This window comes from Salvelinus alpinus, chromosome 1 (genome assembly GCF_045679555.1).
Source record: "Salvelinus alpinus chromosome 1, SLU_Salpinus.1, whole genome shotgun sequence".
Lineage (NCBI taxonomy): Eukaryota > Metazoa > Chordata > Actinopteri > Salmoniformes > Salmonidae > Salvelinus > Salvelinus alpinus.
The window spans coordinates 92,570,236-92,590,430 of record NC_092086.1 but is presented as its reverse complement, the minus strand read 5'-3'; the positions used below and the strand labels follow the sequence as shown (position 1 = coordinate 92,590,430).

At 42.2% G+C, this 20,195-nt stretch overlaps 1 protein-coding gene across 2 annotated transcripts in view; it reads right to left on the bottom strand.

Annotated features, from left to right (window-relative positions):
* The window catches only part of LOC139534665 (connector enhancer of kinase suppressor of ras 2-like), a 78,769-nt gene that overhangs the window by 18,078 nt on the left and 40,496 nt on the right, over nucleotides 1-20,195 (bottom strand). The window contains exons 10-19 of one of the 2 annotated variants that reach the window (XM_071333984.1): nucleotides 11,654-11,787; nucleotides 9,879-10,093; nucleotides 8,652-8,738; nucleotides 7,599-7,846; nucleotides 7,159-7,193; nucleotides 2,753-2,801; nucleotides 2,594-2,642; nucleotides 2,228-2,400; nucleotides 811-884; nucleotides 180-251 (exon numbers count right to left, since the gene is read on the bottom strand). In XM_071333984.1, the coding sequence (XP_071190085.1) occupies nucleotides 180-251; nucleotides 811-884; nucleotides 2,228-2,400; nucleotides 2,594-2,642; nucleotides 2,753-2,801; nucleotides 7,159-7,193; nucleotides 7,599-7,846; nucleotides 8,652-8,738; nucleotides 9,879-10,093; nucleotides 11,654-11,787 (1,136 nt within the window). The remainder of the gene's footprint in view (nucleotides 1-179; nucleotides 252-810; nucleotides 885-2,227; nucleotides 2,401-2,593; nucleotides 2,643-2,752; nucleotides 2,802-7,158; nucleotides 7,194-7,598; nucleotides 7,847-8,651; nucleotides 8,739-9,878; nucleotides 10,094-11,653; nucleotides 11,788-20,195) is intronic. The other variant, XM_071333991.1, reaches the window with a different exon arrangement.

Here is a 20,195-nt window from a genome sequence, read left to right as displayed (position 1 = left end):
TTCCTCCTGTTTGAGAATGAACGGAGAACAATGTCACAGCTCCAGCTGTGAATGCTCTGAAACAGATAATACGCCTTAGAAAATAAGCTGTTCACCTACTGTACATTCTGTTGCAACCAAGAGATCATTTTATGAAATAAGCACACTAACTAACCCTACCATCATAGCACTGGTCTTACCTGTTCATCTCCTCCAAACAGTCTGTGGCAAAGAAGAAACTCTTGATTTTGGGATGGCAGGCTTTGAAGGCACTGTAACGGAAGCAGAAAAAATATCCATTTAGTCTGTGTAATGTTGTAGTTCATCTAACGCTTAAACATCTCAATTTTGCATAATTCCATTCCATTAGCCTTAGATCCAGACCACGTGGTACAATACGAGCTTCAGAGCATTTGGTAATGGCCAAATAAGTGTACTGTATATGCGATGTGCTTATCACCGCTGTAGTCTCTGTAATAGTGGACATGAGGCCTGGCTGGCTGGCACACGCCACACCTAGCCAGTTGACCCCTCTCTGATCCCTATGTGACCCAATCAGCTTCTCAGGTGGAAACAGACACCTATTACTTCTACTACTTTGTGCCACAGCTATTTAAAGCTATTATTATGAAAATAAAATAGTCATGCCACGCAACAGCATCCTCTGTTTATGTGTTGTCCCTTTGAAGCCAAACATAAGCACTCGTGCTGGCAATAATGTATGATGTGCTTGTTTCTGTGTTTCATTTAGGCTTTGTGTTTTCGTTTAAATCCCCAGATTCACTAAAAGTTTGAGAGACAAAATAAAACATGAATCCCAAAAACACTCACTGTTTCCTTCTGCATTCAATCGCTCGATCTATTCGGAACTCAGGTAGGCTGATGAAACCTTCAGCCTTCTCGTCCTAGGAAAGGAGAGGTAAGGGAAATAAGAAGCAATGCATTGCCATATGCCTGTAGAGATGACACACCTCATTAAGTATACCAGACATACTGGAATACGCTGTACACTACATGTCACTTCAACATACAGTGCCTTCAGAAAGTTATCACACCCCTTGACATTTCCCACATTTTGTTGTGTTACATCCTGAATTTATTATGGATTAAATTGAGATTTTGTGTCACTGGTGTACACACAATAACCATAATGTCAAAGTGGGATTATGTTTTTAGAAATGTTAACAAATAAATTAAAAGCTGAAATGTTGAGTCAATAAGTATTCAACCCTTTTGTTATGGCAAGCCTAAATAAGTTCAGGAGTAGAAATGTGCTTAATAAGTCACATGGACTCACTCTGTGTGCAATAATAGTGTTTAACATGATTTTTTAATCTCTGTACTCCACACACAATTATCTGTAAGGTCGATCAGTCAAGCAATGAATTTCAAACACAAATTCAATTACATTTGAGCAGGTGCTGGAGGCAAAAGACAAAACTGGAGAAACAGGAAAGAAATCTCTGCACACTACCAGTCATATGCTAATTTATTTTAATATAGCTGAGCTTTCGGTCAGTCGACCTTCATCAGAGCATATCTCCACAAACAATAGTGGGACAAATAAGGCCATACAGCGAGCCAGAGCCAGAGAGCAGGACAATAACATTAAGCACAAGGCCAAATATACACTGGAGTTGCATACCAAGACAACATTGAATGTTCCTGAGTGGCATAGTTAGGGTTTTGACTTAAATCGGCTTGAAAATCTTTGGCAAGACTTGAAAATGGCTGTCTAGCAATGATCAACAACCAACTTGACAGAGCTTGAAGAATTTAAAAAATAATAATGTGCAAATATTGTACAATCCAGGTGTGCAAAGCTCTTAGAGACTTGCCCAGAAAGACTCACAGCTGTAATCGCTGCCAAAGGTGATTTTCACATATATTGACTCAAGGGTTGTTGACTACTTATGTAAATTAGATATTTATGTATTTCATTTTCAATCAATTTGCTAACATTTCTAAAATCATGTTTTCACTTTGTCATTTTGGGGTATTGTGTGTAAATGGGTAAGGAAACATCCATTTTGAATTCAGGCTGTAACACATCAAAATGTGGAATAAGTCAAGGGGTATGAATATTTTCTGAAGGCACTGTAAATGGTTCAGTATCTGGAATATGGCCTGTAGTGTTGCTATATCTGACAAATCTGCAGATCGTGTTGGTAAACAGCAAGCCTGTTGTGGATAAGAGAAAATAAAGTAATGTTTGACAGCTGTATTGTACTGTCAGAGAGCAGCTTACATTCTGGTTGGTGTACCAGTAGAGCGAGGAGTCCTTGAGGATGAACCAGTACTTCTTCCACTTCTGGGTGAAGTAGCCCTTGGCATCCTTCTTCTTCCACAGCCAGCCCTCACAGTCCCCGTGGCCCAGGTCCTTACAGGAGATACGCCTGCGGCTAGCGCTAGTCAGAGAACCTGGGTGGAGAGCAGGATATCCCAGGAAATTCTTAGAGACACATGGACACACTAAACATTCCCTGGATGATACTGTATCCTTAATACTAACATCATTCCAACCCCATCACAAATCCTAATATAAAAGAAAACTATTGACAAAGGTTCACCAAAGGAAACCTCACAGTGAATGGGTTTATCCCTCATGTCTTACCTTTGGTTCTCTTTTTGGTCTTAGTCCTTAAAGACGCATAGTGAAATGACTGCAAGGAGAGGAAAGAAGAGAGGGTTTGATTAGAAGAGGTGTCTAAAGTACAGTACTCATATTAGGGGAGTAACAGTAGTATTAACTGTTTCATATAATTTGCTTTACCTTCCTCATGGATGAGCCTCCTTGTCTCTCGATGCCAAAACTAGCATACCTGCGGAAAGGGAAGATCAGGTGAGTAAGCATGCAACAAAATGGAGGCTAACCCTCTTTATCTGGGGATAAGCTGATCCTGTACTGCTATCAATGTAAGGATACTATTCATAAATAAAGGGTAGAATTATAACTTGATATCTATGTGAGTAATATACTAAAGCATATATTCCATTGACATGAGTGCATGAGTTACATACATGAAACATTGATTTGTTTGAGTGTATCTCATGCTAGAATTCGTCCCAAAGAACTTAGTCCCCATTTCAGCATCTTTATCCTCCCCAGGGCTGGCCTGAATTCCCATCTGGACATGGCTCTACTGACAGATGGTACCATGCATGGTACTGGAACATGGACAATGACTGAAGAAATGGACATCACATATCATTCTCAATCTAAGTTTCACTACTTACTTTTGTGATATACTAGATGTAGATTTTCTACTGGATGTCAGTGTATTAGGTAAAGCAAGTATGTGTAGCATGCAGTGGACTGTATGTGTCACGACTTCCGCCAAAGTTGGTGCCTCTCCTTGTTCAGGCGGCGGTCGACGTCACCGGCTTTCTAGTCTCCACCGATCTACCTTTCTTTTTCCTTTTGTTTGGTCTTGATTGTACACACCTGGTTTTCATTACGTTATAATTTATTCCCTATTTAACCCTCTGGTTCCATCATGGTTTTGAGCGTGTTTATTGTTGTCAAGTTGTCTCGTTTATGTGCTCTGGAATTTTGTTCTCCTTGATGGAAGATTGTTTATTGAGTAAAGGTACGATTATTACTCATCATCTCTGTGTCCTGCGCCTGACTCCGCCTTATCCACATCACCTAGACTATTGACAGAAACACGCACCTCTAATGGAGTCAGCAGGTGCACACAGCCCTCCTCTACCTGTGGAGGAGCGGGTCCAGCAGCATGCGACTATGTTGCAAAGTCTCGGCACAGCCATGGATCGCGTGCTGCAAACCATGGAGCGATGGGAGAGATGGGGGTTTTCCAGCAACCTCATCATCACCCCAGCTCCCACAACAACCCACACCGCAGTCCACCCCTCCTTCACCTGGATCCAGTGGGATTCGACTCGCGCTCCCGAGGGTATATGATGGAACGGCTGCCGGGTGCCAGGGGTTCCTACTCCAGCTGGAGCTCTACCTGGCAACTGTTCACTCAACTCCTTCGGGACGCGATAGTGTGAATGCCCTCATCTCCTGTCTGACTGGTAAAGCACTTGAATGGGCCAACGCCATTTGGGGAAGGGAAGGACCGACGTTGGACAACTATGAGGATTTCACCCGCCGCTTCCGGGATGTTTTCAATCATCCACCTGAAGGGAGAGCGGCAGGGGAACGCTTGTATCATCTCAGACAGGGGATGACCGTGCTGCTGCTCCAGTTTAAACTGTTCTGCCTGAGGCTATGGAACCCTGACCTGTTCACCGGACGTGCTACCTGTCCCAGACCTGCTGTTTTCAACTCTCTAGAGACAGCAGGAGCGGTAGAGATACTCTTAATGATCGGCTATGAAAAGCCAACTGACATTTACTCCTGAGGTGCTGACTTGCTGCACCCTCGACAACTACTGTGATTATTATTATTTGACCATGCTGGTCATTTATGAACATTTGAACATCTTGGCCATGTTCTGTTATAATCTCCAGCCGGCACAGCCAGAAGAGGACTGGCCACTCCTCATAGCCTGGTTCCTCTAGGTTTCTTCCTAGGTTTTGGCCTTTCTAGGGAGTTTTTCCTAGCCACCGTGCTTCTACACCTGCATTGCTTGCTGTTTGGTGTTTTAGGCTGGGTTTCTGTACAGCACTTTGAGATATCAGCTGATGTAAGAAGGGCTATATAAATACATTTGATTTGATGAGGAGCACACAAGACTTCGCTCTGCACTTTCGAACTCTGGCCGCCGGCGTGGGATGGAATGAGTGGGCCCTGATCAACCACTACAGGTGTAGTCTACGCGAGGACGTTTATAGGGAGCTAGCCGGCGGGGACACCACCCTTACCTTTGACCAGCTGGTGGACCTATCCATCCGGCTGGATAACCTGTTGGCCTCCCGCGGACGTAAGGATCGGGGTCCGTCAGTTCCATCCCCCAGCACCTCCGATCCGATGGAGCTAGGAGGGGCTGCTATGAGGGGGACCGGAGGAGGGGCCATTCCCTGCACCACCTGTGGCCGCAGAGGGCACACTGCTGGTCGGTGCTGGGGAGGTTCCCCAGGGAGTCGAGGCAGCAGGCAGGGCACTGGTGGATCATCCCAGGTGAGTAGGCACCCGACTCACCCAGAGCTCCCTGTTGCGCACATGTGTGTATGTATAAAATTTCCTGAGGTTTCCCCGCATTCCCAGCATAAGGCGCAAGTAGATTCAGGCGCAGCTGGGAACTTTATTGACCGTTCATTTGCACTTAGATTAGGGATTCCTATTGTTCCTGTTGATGTGCCCTTCCCTGTTCATGCCTTTAGATAGTCGTCCTTTAGGGTCGGGGCTGATTAGGGAGGTCACAGCTCCACTACGTATGATAACGCAGGAGGGTCATGAGGAGAGAATTAGTCTCTTTCTGATCGAGTCTCCTGCTTTCCCTGTGGTGTTGGGGCTTCCCTGGTTGGCCTATCATGACCCCACTATTTAGTGGGAACAGGGGGCTCTTAAGGGATGGTCACGTCATTCCTTAGGGAGGTGTGTAGGTGTTTCCATAGGTGCAACTACGGTGGAGAGTCCAAACCAGGTCTCCACCGTGCTCATCCCCCCTGAATATGCCGATTTGGCTCTCGCCTCTCGATTTGGCTCTTGTCATGACTTCCGCCGAAGTTGGTGCCTCTCCTTGTTCGGGCTGCGGTCGGTGGTCGATGTCACCGGCTTTCTAGTCTCCACCGATCTACATTTCTTTTTCCTTTTGTTTGGTCTTGATTGTACACACCTGGTTTCCATTACGTTATAATTTATTATAACTATTTAACCCTCTGGTTCCATCATGGTTTTGAGCGTGTTTATTGTTGTCTCGTTTATGTGCTCTGAAATTTTGTTATCCTTGATGGAAGATTGTTTATTGAGTAAAGGTACGATTATTACTCATCTGTGTCCTGCGCCTGACTACGCCTTATCCACATCACCTAGACTATTGACAGTATGTGAAACACACAGCAGCTTTCCATTATACTGACACCTTGGTTTTAACATAATTACTCTAACACTGAGTGAGGCCTTCACCTATCCAGAAACTCTGTGTAAAACTGAGTGCTGGTGCATCCATTCTACCAATGAGAATGATCTAAAGCGTGATACATTTCTAAAAATAATGTATTGCCTCCAGCAAGTGAAAGAAGCAACCTAAACCACAGAGCAGGTGGCAGGAAATCAGGTTCAGCCAGTCTCTGTGTCTCAGTAGAACTCTGCACGACGCAACATGAACCACTCAGGGAATGTGCTACTCATGCTGGCTATCTATGATGACCTTATTAGCACTCATCACTGTAACAATGGCTGAGAGGAATTCTCTACTGCCAGACCCCCATTTTAAACCTACATGGTTGGAGCACCCACTGAACACTGACTATGGGTAAGGTGTTGAATTGGGTAGGATTGTAGCATAAATTGAAACAAAGCACAGTGTTTTTTTAAATAGAAACAGGAAATAAGATTTAGGTCAATGAAAGGTAGAGGAAATATGTTCTGCTTGGCAACCCTCATGATTTATGTTAAAATATCCTTCTCTTGAGGCCTATTGGCCAATTCAATTAAAGAGATGCTCCATAGCTTTTGTATAATTTCAGCCAGTAGTTTTGCAAGTAGTGCTCATGAGCCGTAACTGGTCCCCAAAAATGTTACACAATTATGTAGTACATCATCCGTTTCGTATGATATGTTTCGTCCCGCAATTTTAAGCAATTCGTATGATATGTTACTAATTCCAATTCGTACAATATGTTAGGAATTTGTAAGTGCGTGAGGTCCCAGACTGCATCTATAAGTTAATACATTGTAACAACACACTGAAGGTAAAAAGTCCTCTCTACTAGAATAATTTAAATGATGGTATGCAGGATGACGGAAATTTACTTCACTCACAAGAAGCAGAAATAGGTAACTAATACAAAGCATTCATAAGATAAATTATCTATCAATTACATTTTGATCATTTATGAAAAACTCTCAATTTACTTCAGAGGAAATTGTACCAATCAATTTCAAAGTAGCACAACTTGCCTCCATAGCTTAAGCAAAAAAACTCCCACACATCAATTTCTGAATCAGCAAATAAATCCATGTTCCTCACAAAACCATGGCAATATTCTCTGGCCATTGAGTTGGCCTGTCCCGTTGATCCCCATGGAGAAGTAATGCTCACTCACCTGTCAGTGTCAGCTCTCAGTGTGTCTCCAGCTCTCTGTGGAAAGGTAAAGAGCAGATTAGCGCATCACAGAAAGAGAGAGAGAGATCACAGCGCACTGTTATCTCAGAGCATGGCTTTTGTTTCCTGTTGTGACCAGGCAGGCAAATCAGTAGATCAGGGGAAGGTAGAGTCCCTGGGCCCAGGCAGAAACCATGGGGTGTCTGGGGTTGTGGAAATAGAGGTGGTATGGGTGGCACTCTTCTGACTCACCTTTTATTTAATTTTGATTGTGACCTCAAAAAAGCTTAAACCACAGAAAAATGGCACTGCTCTGTGACACAAATAGGTTGAATCTGTATTGTCAGACCATTATGCCACTATGTCTGAGTGTTAAGCTATAATATCCTTCTTGAACTGGTGCAGATTGATAAAAAATAAATAGTAGCTGTGCTGACTCACGTGGTACATTGGCACAGTGTTGCTCTCAGGCAGTGAGAAGGGCAGGCCTTCTGGCGGTCCTGAGTCCAGTCTGACAGGCGGGGCCAGCAGGGATGGGCTGATGGGATAGCTGGGGCTGCTGGGGTTGTGACTCTTCTTGCGGGTACGCCGCCCAGTGTCCCGCTTGCATTCCCTGGACACGTCCGGCTCCTCCTGGATTACTAGGATCTTATCGTCATTCAGGTAACGTAGCAGGGAGTTGTCTGAGTCTAGCAGAGGTCAGGGAGGGAGGGAAAGAGGGGAGCAAAGTTGTGTCATTTGGAAGCCTAGAGAGGTAATTATATGTTCATTAGGAGGCCCAGAGTGCCTATCACATTAAATGCTTGATGGCAAAACAACCTCTTACCAACGGTTTAGTGAAACAACATTTGGAATGGAAAAGAAAGTCAAAGTGAGAGCAGTCCTGAGGTAATGTTTTCCATTCTCACAGACCAGCATGTTTCCACAGAAACCAACCTCTGTTACGTGACCTCCTATCAGTGAGGGCTTGCCCCAACAGTGTGTGGTTTCAGAGCAGAGGGAGGCAGATATGTTTTTGCACTCGCTATTTATAACACAAGTCATGCGAGTGGGATGCTATCACTACAGCCCGCTCAACATAACTGCTGTACATAGTCTCACGAAGCTAAACAACACTGAAATCAGCCACGTGCAAAACAAAGATTAGGTTTTCAACTTAATTAATGCCTATATTTAGTTGATTGAATCTCCTTTTTAAAAATGTGATAGCTTCATCTTTATACAGTGCAGTTTGAAAAGACTTCTAAATGCGCAATCATGTTTCTGTCAAGATTCAGTGGTAATGTCAAAAGAAACCAGTGTATGTGTGGCAGTTCCAGTGAAATTAATGAAAGAAGCAGGCGATTAGTTATGTGTTGTTGAAAGTGGGGACGGTGATTGGTCCTCATTAGGCGTCTGTACTTTGCAGACACAGTGAAGCCAAAGCTATTTCCTTCTCAAAGTCAAAGCATTTAACGGGGGGACTGGGGAGACTATCTGAACTGAAGGACCCACCTCTGCTACCTCTCTTGTACATATTTGGCTCCTTTGTCTCTGCCATCCAGTTGTAATCCGTTGGCATGGAAACTGGCCTGAGGTCACCTGGAAAGAAGTCCAAGTAGCATGTCAGCTAAGGTGTGAGTGGAGAGAGAGCTAGGAGTTGAGGGAAGACGGGGGGGCTGTCTCACTGAGAGGGATAGGAGAGGGTTGTAGAGAGAGATGGTGAGAGAGGAGTGGCTGTGTGTGGGTGGATGTCTGCATGACAGAGGTTAAAGTGCAGGCATGGCAGTAAGGGGTATAAGAGAAGTAGGTTATAGCATGGGAATCCAGTTGAAACTAAGTCATCTTTAGAGTGAAGGGAAAACAGTAGGCTTGTTGCACGTGTGTGAATGTGTGAGCATGAGAGACTGTGATGGAGCCATGTCATGGCACATGGTGCCTCCACAGACTGGGATGAGCGGAGCGTACCCTGCCTGGAGCCATTATGAGCTTGGAAGCAATCCACCCTCACTTCCCTGGCAGGCTGTTAACATGAAAAACACTCCGTCTGGCAGAGCCAAAGGGATTTATCCCTGCACCACTACACACTGTACAATACACAACAAACTGAGCCTCAACAGAGCCTCAACAGAGCCTCAACAGATCCTCAACAGCCAGGAGGGCGCTGAAACAATGCATCGCCATCTCTCTGTCAGATGGACGGATAAAATACTGTACATTATCAACGGCTTTCAAAGACCTCCTTTCCTTGTCTCAGTGTTGGCAGATAGTGTGTCACTCACTAAAGATTCCGGAGTCATCCCGTGCAGTAATGTGAATGAGCTCATTATGTGAAGTGCAGACAGAGGTGGCATGTAGAATATTCATCATGCTGCTGGCCATCCTACAGCTGCAGTGCTGCTGCTGATGAAGGGGCAATGACAGGGGAAGGGGATGTCTGACTGTGGGGGTGGGGCTGGACTGTAAAAGGGAGAGGTTTATGTGAAACATAAATACGCTGGGGTGCATAATAATAATCTCTTCTATGCATAGCAATTGCCATGGGGCTTTACTGTACATTCTCCACGTGCCATTCACAGCTGGGTACACTGTATGATAATGCGCTTAAATGAAGGCAGGAGAGGGGAGTTACCCACCTCGCCTGGCATTCCACCCTTCAATGCTCCTCTAACATTAAACTACCGCCCAGATTGAAAAGGCTGGTTGGTAGGTAGTGCTACATATCTGGGCTGGGTAACTCACCATGGGTGGGTGTCCTGTCCCTCCGCCTGACCCCTGTGGAGCGGCCCCTGGTCTCATACTCCTGCCCCAGGGCCAGACAGTCCTCCTCCACCAATGTGAAGTACTTGCCCCCATCATGGTCCAGGTAGAAGCTGGGAGACTCCGAGCCTTTCATACCCATCTTCTCCAGACTGTACTTGTTGATGTCATCGCAGGACATGATACCTATCTCGTCTCTGTGATTGACAGGTATGGTTATGGAGAAGATCAGTCAGGTGCTAAAGGACTAAACAATGAAGTGAACATTAGCTGTACAGTTGAAGAACGAAGTTTACATACACCTCAGCCAAATACATTTAAACTCAGTTTTTCACAATTCCTGACATTTAATCCTAGTAAAACTTCCCTGTCTTAGGTCAGTTAAGATCACCACTTTATTTTAATGTGAAATGTCAGAATAATAGTAGAGTGATTTATTTCAGCTTTTATTTCTTTCATCACATTCCCAGTGGGTCAGAAGTTTACACTCAATTAGTATTTGGTAGCATTGCCTTTAAATTGTTTAATTTGGGTCAAACGTTTCGGGTAGCCTTCCACAAGTTTCCTTAAGCCATTTTGCCACAACTTTGGAAATATGCTTGGGGTCATTGTCCATTTGGAAGACCCATTTACGACCAAGATTTAACTTCCTGACTGATGTCTTGAGATGTTGCTTCAATATATCCACATAATTTTCCTGCCTCATGATGTCATCTATTTTGTGAAGTGCACCAGTCCCTCCTGTAGCAAAGCACCCCCACAACATGATGCTGCCACCCCCATGCTTCATGGTTGGGATGGTGTTCTTCGGCTTGCAAGCCTCCCCCTTTTTCCTCCAAACATAACGATGGTCATTATGGCCAAACAGTTATATTTTTGTTTCGTCAGACCAGAGGACATTTCTCCAAAAAGTACGATCTTTGTCCCCATGTGCAGTTGCAAACCATAGCCTGGCTTTTTTCTGGCTGTTTTGGAGCAGTGGCTTCTTCCTTGCTGAGCGGCCTTTCAGGGTATGTCAATATAGGACTCGTTTTACTGTGGATATAGATACTTTTGTACCCGTTTCCTCCAGCATCTTCACAAGGTCCTTTGCTGTTGTTCTGGAATTGATTTGCACTTTTCGTACCAAAGTACGTTCATCTCTAGGAGACAGAACGCGTCTCCTTCCTAAGCGGTATGACGGCTGCGTGGTCCCATGGTGTTTATACTTGTGTACTATTGTTTGTACAGATGAACGTGGTACCGTCAGGCATTTGGAAATTGCTCCCAAGGATGAACCAGACTTGTAGAGGTCTACAATTTTTTTTCTGAGGTCTTGGCTGATTTCTTTTGATTTTCCCATGATGTCAAGCAGAGGCACTGAGATTGAAGGTAGGCCTTGAAATGCATCCACAGGTACATCTCCAATTGACTCAAATGATGTCAATTAGCCTATCAGAAGCTTCTAAAGCCATGACATAATTTTCTGGAATTTTCCAAAGCTGTTTTAAATGCACAGTCATCTTAGAGTGTATGTAAACTTCGGACCCACTGACATTGTGATACAGTGAATTATAAGTGAAATAATCTGTCTGTAAACAATTGTTGGAAACGTTACTTGTGTCATGCACAAAGTAGATGTCCTAACCGACTTGCCAAAACTATAGTTTGTTAACAAGAAATTTGTGGACTGGTTGAAAAATGAGTTTTAATGACTCCAACTTAAGTGTATGTAAACTTCTGACTTCAACTGTATGTATGGGGTTTTCTAGGCTCACCTGTGTCCATAAAGGCCAGAGACTGGGGACAAGATGAAGACGTCATGGCCACTGTCCAGCGTAGAGGACATCCCCATGGTCCCCATGCTGTTGGGCGGGGTGTTGGAGTCACTGTTGGGACTGGTGGGGATGGGCTGTAGGGACAAGGGTGGAGTCATGTAGACAGCAGGACTGTAGTAGTATGAGACAATTTCCTAAATGTACTAATTTTTCATTCATGGCATTCATGTCAAGATTCATGAGTAAAATCCTATAGAATAGCATACTCCATGTTTGAGCTAATAGAGGATTGTGGTGCAATGTCACACAGTTCACTTAACACAGTGGCACATAATAAACACTATGCTAGTGAAAAGGATAGGATGCTTTGTTGAATGAAGTTATTGAGACAAGGAGAGGATGTGAAGTGGCTCGTATTAGCAACAGCGATCTCGTCCATAGCAACCAAGAAATTCTTGAGAGAGGTCTGTTGGAAACTATGGAGGGGATAGCAACAAGACCCCTAGCAACAAGGGATTCTGTGATAACGACTATGCATCATTAATGTCAAGATGTGTCAAGTGTGGTGAGCATGAGCCATCTCTCCCCAGGAGATGCACTATGAAGTGTAACCTACTGTGATGACTAAACCCTTTGACCAACAACATCTGATTGATAAAGGTCCTGTGACCATCACCTTCCGATGTGAACAACTACATTTTCATATATTTTCCTTTTCCTCTTTCGAGTGTACTTCTAAGATGAATCAAATCAAATTTCATTTGTCACATGCGCTGAATACAACAGGTGTAGAACTTACTGTGAAATTCTTAGTTACAAGCCCTTAACCAACAATGCAGTTCAAGAAATATAATATTTACTAAATAAACTAAAGTTTAAAAAAATACAACTGCTGAACAATTTGATTAATTGTTCAGCAGTCTTATGGCTTCGGGGTAGAAGCTGTTAAGGAGCCTTTGGGTCCTAGACTTGACGCTCCGGTACCCCTTGCCGTGAGTCTTTGACAATTTTTGGGGATCTTCCTCTAACATCACCTAGTTTATATGTCCTGGATGGCAGGAAGCTTGGCCCCACGCTGTACCGGTAAAACATCAACTTATCGCAATAATTTAAACAAAATGTCAAGAAAACTGTAGGCTGTTACACCAGCTGCTTTCAGAGGCAGTTTGAAACTTGGCAGTGAGCAGTGGTGTAAATTACTGAAGTAAAAGTACTTTAAAATACTACTTAAGTAGTTTTTTGAGCTATCTCTTTACTATTTATATTTTTGACAACTTTTACTAGATGTTGGAACATTGCTGTGGGGACTTGCTTCCATTCAGCCACAAGCATTAGTGAGGGTGGGCACTGATGTTGGGTGATTAGGCCTGGCGAGCTTAACACCAAATTCCTTACCCTACATTCCTTAATAAGAAACTAATGTACTTTTTACTCCATACATTTTCCCTGACACCAAAAAGTACTTGTTATATTTCAAATGCTTAGCATGACAGGAAAATGATCCAATTCACACACTTATCAAGAGAACATCCCTAGTCATTCCTACTGCCTCTGATCTGGTGGACTCACTAAACAAAAACGTGTTAGACGAGTGTGCCCGTCTATCTACAAATAAAAAAATACAAGAAAATGGTGCCGTCTGCTTTGCTTAATATAAAGAATGTGAAATGATTTCAACTTTTACTTTTGATACTTTAGTATATTTTAGCAATTACATTTACTTTTGATACTTAAGTATATTTAAAACCAATTACTTTTAGACTTTTACTCAAGTAGTATTTTGCTGGGTGACTTTCACTTTTACTTGAGTCATTTTCTATTAAAGTATCTTTAGTTTTATGACAATTAGATAATTTTTCCACCACTGGTAGTGAGTGTGGCAACCGAGGACAGATGATTTTTATGCACTACGCACTTCAGCACTCGGCGGTTCCGTTCTGTGAGCTTGTGTGGCCTATCACTTTGCAGCTGAGACGTTGTTGCTCCTAGACGTTTCCACTTCGCAATAACAGCACTGTGGACCGGGGCAGCTATAGCAGGGCAGAAATTTGATGAACTGACTTGTTGGAAAGGTGGCATCCTATGACAGTGCCAGGTTGAAAGTCAATGAGCTCTTCAGTAAAGGCCATTTTACTGACAATGTTTGTCTATTGAAATTGCATGGCTGTGTGCTCGATTTTATATACATGTCAGCAATATTCAATCCACTAATTTCAATGTGTGTCCACATACTTTTGTATGTTGCGAGTGAATTAACATGCACGGGTAGCCTAGTAAAGGAGCCCTTTGAAGTGATTGTTTGACAATTAGATGAAAAGTTATGCCACAATAAAAGATAATAGATTTTAAAAGTTAAATGACAAATCTTTATGACTAAGCCTATAAAATGGAGGCTTCAGAACATCTAGAGCTCACTCCTTCTACGGGACTTCTGTAATTAATAATAAATACCATTCTACAAGAAAATCAAAATAGAATCCATTTTATGTTCTTCTTCATTATTAATACATTACTACAAGAAAAGTAAAAAATATGGCCTAAATGTTTGTCAAAAGAAAATAGCCCAACTGTTAGATTGTTCATGTCTCTCAGACCAAAGCAAGATAAAACAAAAATAATTCAATATGAAGCAGTGGGTTAGGAACGGGGCAAGAAACAAAACAAGAGATAAAAAGACACTACCGTACAAAATAATGATTAAAGCTGGTAGTCCTCCCACTATGTCTGTGTCCTATGAGTCTGACCACGGCAGCTGAGGGTTCTCCTGTATATTAGGGGTTCTCAAACTTTTTCATTCAGGCCCCCCTTCCAGCATTGGGGAACATCCCGCGCCCCTCCTGCATGTGTGCGCCATGTCTATTTCTATTTCTATGGGCACAAGCATTGTTCACACCCCTCTTGTTGGTGGAGAAAATCTTGCAGTTCTATACATTTTGCCATGTCTAATATGTATTTGTGTGATATTTTCATTTAAATTGTTATTTTAACCCTTATTTAACCAAGTAAGTTGACTGAGAACACATTCTCATTTACAGCAACAACCTGGGGAATAGTTACAGGGGAGAGGAGGGGGGATGAATGAGCCAATTGGAATCTTGACTCAAATATTTGAGTGACTAAAACCCTTTTAGCACAAGTTCTATGTGCTAAAAAATCTAGCTAAAAAACATTAGCTGACATGGGTTAGTTGACCTGGACATTTCTGACAAGTTATAAATAGATCTCTAAGGTATGCAATGAATGACATGACAAGAGGAAAACTGATGATGCACTACCCAATTTCGAAATTGTACCTTGTGCATTCTATTACTACAACTTTCAAGAGTAAGTTGAAAGCCAGACTGAGTTCCGACCCCTCATGCCCCACAGTTTGGGAACCACTGCTGTATACTGGATGAACAGATGGCTAGGTTCACTCTTCATTGACTTATTCACTATGGGAAACACTGAGTGCTTGATAGGAGTTTACTGAAGACTCATTTCAAATTCATCTCACATTATATTTGTCCTCTACTACCTGGATTTTCCATATGCTTCTCTGTCATCATATGATTCGTAAAGAGTTGAATTAATAATAGAACATGCCTACCCTTTCTCCAAGCCGTGTTGAGCTGTCGTGGTTTGACTCTTTCTGACTGAAACATCCATCATAAACAGTCCTGGGAGACAAAGTCACCCTAACAGTGTTCGTACCATATGTCAATGGCTCCTACAGCCACCCGGCATGCTGTCATTTAACTCTGAGGTGCTTCATTAACCAAACAGTGTTTGTGACTGATTGGTAACCTTTGTGTGTATTTGTTTGTGTTACCTGTAAGACTGCCAACAACGCCTGATTCCTCACGAAACTAGAACAAAAAAGGACCATGAATTGTGAGAATTTCCAGAAATTTTATCTATAGATGGGTCCTTTGGAGGAAGGATTATTTCTTAAAGAATAATTGAGAAATAATTAATTGAAGTTGGATTAATTGAAGAATACATAATATTTCATCTGTAGATGCTGGGTCGTTCCACAAAATGAGTGCCTTTTGCTTCCTTTGATATTTTAAGTAGAAATTGTGCACCAATATTGAATTTTAAAAGCCTGTTATGTTCAATTGAAGTGCCTTTTAATATAGACCACATGGAGAATTCAATAAATCTGAATTTTTATATGAATAAAGACATGTCCCTCCATACACACTCTCCAGGAAGATTTTAACCCACTTAAAGGGAAAGTTTACCTAAAATAAAAACAATCCCAAGTGATTCCATACATTAGGTGGAGTTTGTCTTCTCCTCCTCTCTTTCCCTGCAGTCTAGAACTAGAAAGCTGAAAAAATGGGTCACGTGACTCGTGATGTGTCTTTGTGCACTGCTAGCTCTGCTCAATTATCAGTCAAAGAGTGATTGAGAAAACCTCGAATTGTGGACAAATTCTTTGTTTTATTGAAAGCGTACAGCCAAATGAGCTATTTTTTGAGTAAGGAACTTTCCCACCCAAAATAATTGCAAATATTTTATATAATTATGTTATGTGGCTGACTGCAACAACAGCGGAGATGGGTAAAAACCGCGGAGATGGGTAACACCTGTGCATGTGCGCTCTCCTGGGGCAAACTCTGTGACGTATATGCCCTTATTTGGAGCATGACATCACAGATCAAATCAAACTTTATTTGTCACATGCGACCCGAATACAGCATATGTAGACCTTACTGTGAAATGCTTACTTACAAGCCCTTAACCAACAGTGCAGTTCAAGAAAGAGTTAAGAAAATATTTACCAAATAAACTAAAGTTAAAAAAATTATAAAAAGTAACACAATTAAATAACAGTAACGAGGCTATATATAGGGAGTACCGGTACCGAGTAAATGTGTGGTTGTACAGGTTAGTCGAGGTAATTTGTACATGTAGGTAGGGGTGAAGTGACGATGCATAGATAATAAACAGCGAGTAGCAGCAGTGTAAAAAACTAATGGGGGGGGTGTCAATATAAATAATCCGGTGGCCATTTGGTAATTGTTCAGCAGTCTTATGGCTTGGGGGTACAAACTGTTAAGGAGCCTTTTGGTCCTAGACTTGGCTGTCCAGTACCACTTGCCATGCGGTAGCAGAGAAAACAGACTATGACTTGGGTAACTGAAGTCTTTGATGATTTTTTGGGCTTTCCTCTGACACCGCCTAGTATATAGGTCCTGGATGGCAGGAAGCTTAGCCCCAGTGATGTACTGGGCCGTACTCACTACCCTTTGTAGCGCCTTACGGTCAGATGCTGAGCAGTTACCATAACAAGCGGTGATGCAACCGGTCAGGATGCTCTCGATGATGCAGCTGTATAACTTTTTGAGGATCTGGGGACCCATACCTAATCTTTTCAGTCTCCTGAGGGGGAAAAGGTGTTGTCGTGCCCTCTTCACAACTGTCTTAGTGTGCTTGGACCATGATAGTTTGTTGGTGATGTGGACACCAAGGAACTTGAAACTAATGCTTACAAATCGGATCATAACTCTAAAAGTAGCAAAGATTCTACTCTGGAACTTTGATATGCCCATAAAGTATATTATGTTCAACAATATATTGAAAAATTAGCCAAATCAAAAATGCTATACTTTCAGTGCCTTCAGAAAGTATTCATACCTCTTGGCTTATTCCACATTTTATTGTGTTACAGCCTAAATTCAAAGTGGATACATTTTATATTTTTTCTCGCCCATCTACACACAATACCCCAAAATGACAAAGTGAAAACATGTTTTTAGATTTTCTGCAAATCTATTGAAAATGAAATACAGATTGACACCCCTGAGTCAATACATGTTAGAATCACCTTTGGCAGTGATTACAGCTGGGAGTCTTTCTGGTTAAATCTCTAAGAGCTTTGCACATCTGGATTGTACAATATTTGCACATTCTGCTTAAAAAAATACTTCAAACTCTCTTAAGTTCATTGCTAGACAGCCATTATAAAGTATTTTCAAGATTTCCAAGTCGATTTAAGTCAAAACTGTAACTAGGCCACTCAGGAACATTCAATGTCGTCTTGGTAAGCAACTCCAGTGTATATTTGGCCTCTACTGGAAAGCAGACTGAACCAGGTTTTCCTCTAGGATTTTGCCTGTGCTTAGCTCTATTGCATTTCTTTTTATCTCAAAAAACTCCCTAGTCCGATGACAAGCATACCCAAAACATGATACAGCCACCACCATGCTTGAAAATATGAAGAGTGGTACTCAGTGATATGTTGTTTTGGATTTGCCCCAAACATAATGCTTTGTATTCAGGACATAACGTTAAGTTCTTTCATACATTTTTTGCACTTGTAATTTAGTTCCTTGTTGCAAACAGGATGCATGTTTTGGAATATTTGTAATGTGTGCACGCTTTCTTCTTTTCACTCTGTCAATTAGGTTAGGATTGTGAAGTAACGACAATGTTTTTGATCCATCCCAGTGGCGACCCGTCATTCAGGGCAGGTGGGGCAGTACCTCCTGTTTTGAGCCCCACATGTTTTGCATGTTGTTTTGGCATTAATACGTGTCACATATCAGTTTGCAAACAATGTTAAAAAATATATATATATCATTGAGTTAATAAAGCCGCATGCAAACATGTTCTCTTTTTTGTTTACTTGAGTAAGGCAGCTGAAAATGCAGGTGTTTCAGCCTAGCTCAGTGCTTTCTGTGGTGGTGGGGCAAGCCAGCAGAAAATACGTAGCGTTGTGCCGTAATTGGCTCAGTGTTCTGTCACTCATGGGGACACTATGTCACCGCCAAGTCTATGGTTAGACCTTGAAAATTCAAGCCCCTTTGGTGCTGCCATAGAGTTACATTAGAAGTGTCCATCCAAAAAGGCTCAAGGTCACAACAAGTTGGAAATCGCAAATTCAACAATGAGTGGTTTAGAAGGAATCAGTGACAGTGGATGTGTGGTCCCAAATCTGGTATTAAGGAGCTCTTTTCCAAGTTTAAAATGATAAACATTCAACATTGGCCATGCTGTCAATGAAGCATGATTTGTGCCGCGCTCAAAACAACTGTTAACTCGGAACTGCAAAAACTTGACTTCAGTGAGTTCAAGACAACTTGGAAGTCGGGAATAAACGAGCTCCGACTGGATTCGACCTTGTTTTTTTTCAGAGTTCCCAGTTGTTTTGAGAGCACCATAAATCCAGAGAATGCCAGACTTTAATCACAAAATGTTCCCACAAAGGACCTCCGCGCCACCTTCCTGTTCAAGTGAGCATAGCACAACAAGGTGAGTTCAAAAATCTATTGTATGCTGCTGCATAAATTATGTAATATGCCAGGGAGATATGTATACTGGAGCTAAGAAAGTAATACTAAGTGTATGTTGTGTAGTAAGATTTAGTAGCCCATGTGCCTCACCCTAATAATTTGGTCTATTTACCCCTCTTAATTTCACCTACTGTTCTGACTTGGTGGTGCACATGTAGCCTATAACCTGTTTTAGAGAAATGTAATCATTGAATATTGTAAGAGCTTTCATTGTCTGCTTATATGCCCCCTTTATTTTTCCTACAGTTCTGATGTCACGTTTCTGACCTTATTTACTTTGTTTTTATTTTGTTGGTCAGGGCGTGAGTTGAGTGGGTATTATCTATGTTGTCTGTTTCTATGTGGGGTTTTCTAGTTTGGCCTGATATGGTTCTCAATCAGAGGCAGCTGTCATTTATTGTCTCTGATTGGGAACCATATTTAGGTAGCCTGTTTTCACTGTTGGTTTGTGGGTGTTTGTTTCCTGTGTCAGTGTTTGTGCCACACGGGACTAGTTTCGGTTAGATTCTCTTTGTTATTTTGTATTGTGTCATGTTCAGTTGTTTCTATTAAAACATGGACACTTACCACGCTGCGTTTTGGTCCGATCCCTGCTACACCTCCTCTTTAGACGAAGAGGAGGAAATCTGCCATTACATCTGACTTGGTGTACCCCCCGTACACCAAGAACACTATAAGAATGGCCCATGTTCTGAATTCTGTCACTGTACATTTCAAAAGTGTTATTGACTACGTCCGTCCTATTTCACACATTAATGTCTTAATCGAAATTGAAGATGGCCTCTTATCCACTTATCCTCTTATGCCATAGTTTGTACATCTCAATTGTCATTAGAAACCACATTTGTTTAAGCAAGTAGTAAATGAAGCTGAATTAACTGTTTCGCTGCCAGACAAGACTCCGCTGATATCCAGGTGTAGCAGTGGTAAAATGTTGGGACTTTTTTCGGGACAGCTTTATGTAGGCCCTAACAGTTTGTGGGTACCGTTTGTCACCGTTATAGTGCAATTAATGTATTGTTTAGTGTTGTGTAGTGGCTTTAATGGCATGCATCCCACTTTATTTATTTCTTGCCCCATCAAGATTTACATGCTAAAATCCCCACTGATCAATCCTTAGTTTTCTCCTATCACAGCCATTAAACTCTGTAACTGTTTTAAAGTCACCATTGGCCTGGTGAAATTCCAGAGCAGATTCCTTCCTCTCCGGCAACTGAGTTAGGAAGGATGCCTGTATCTTTGTAGTGACTGGGTGTATT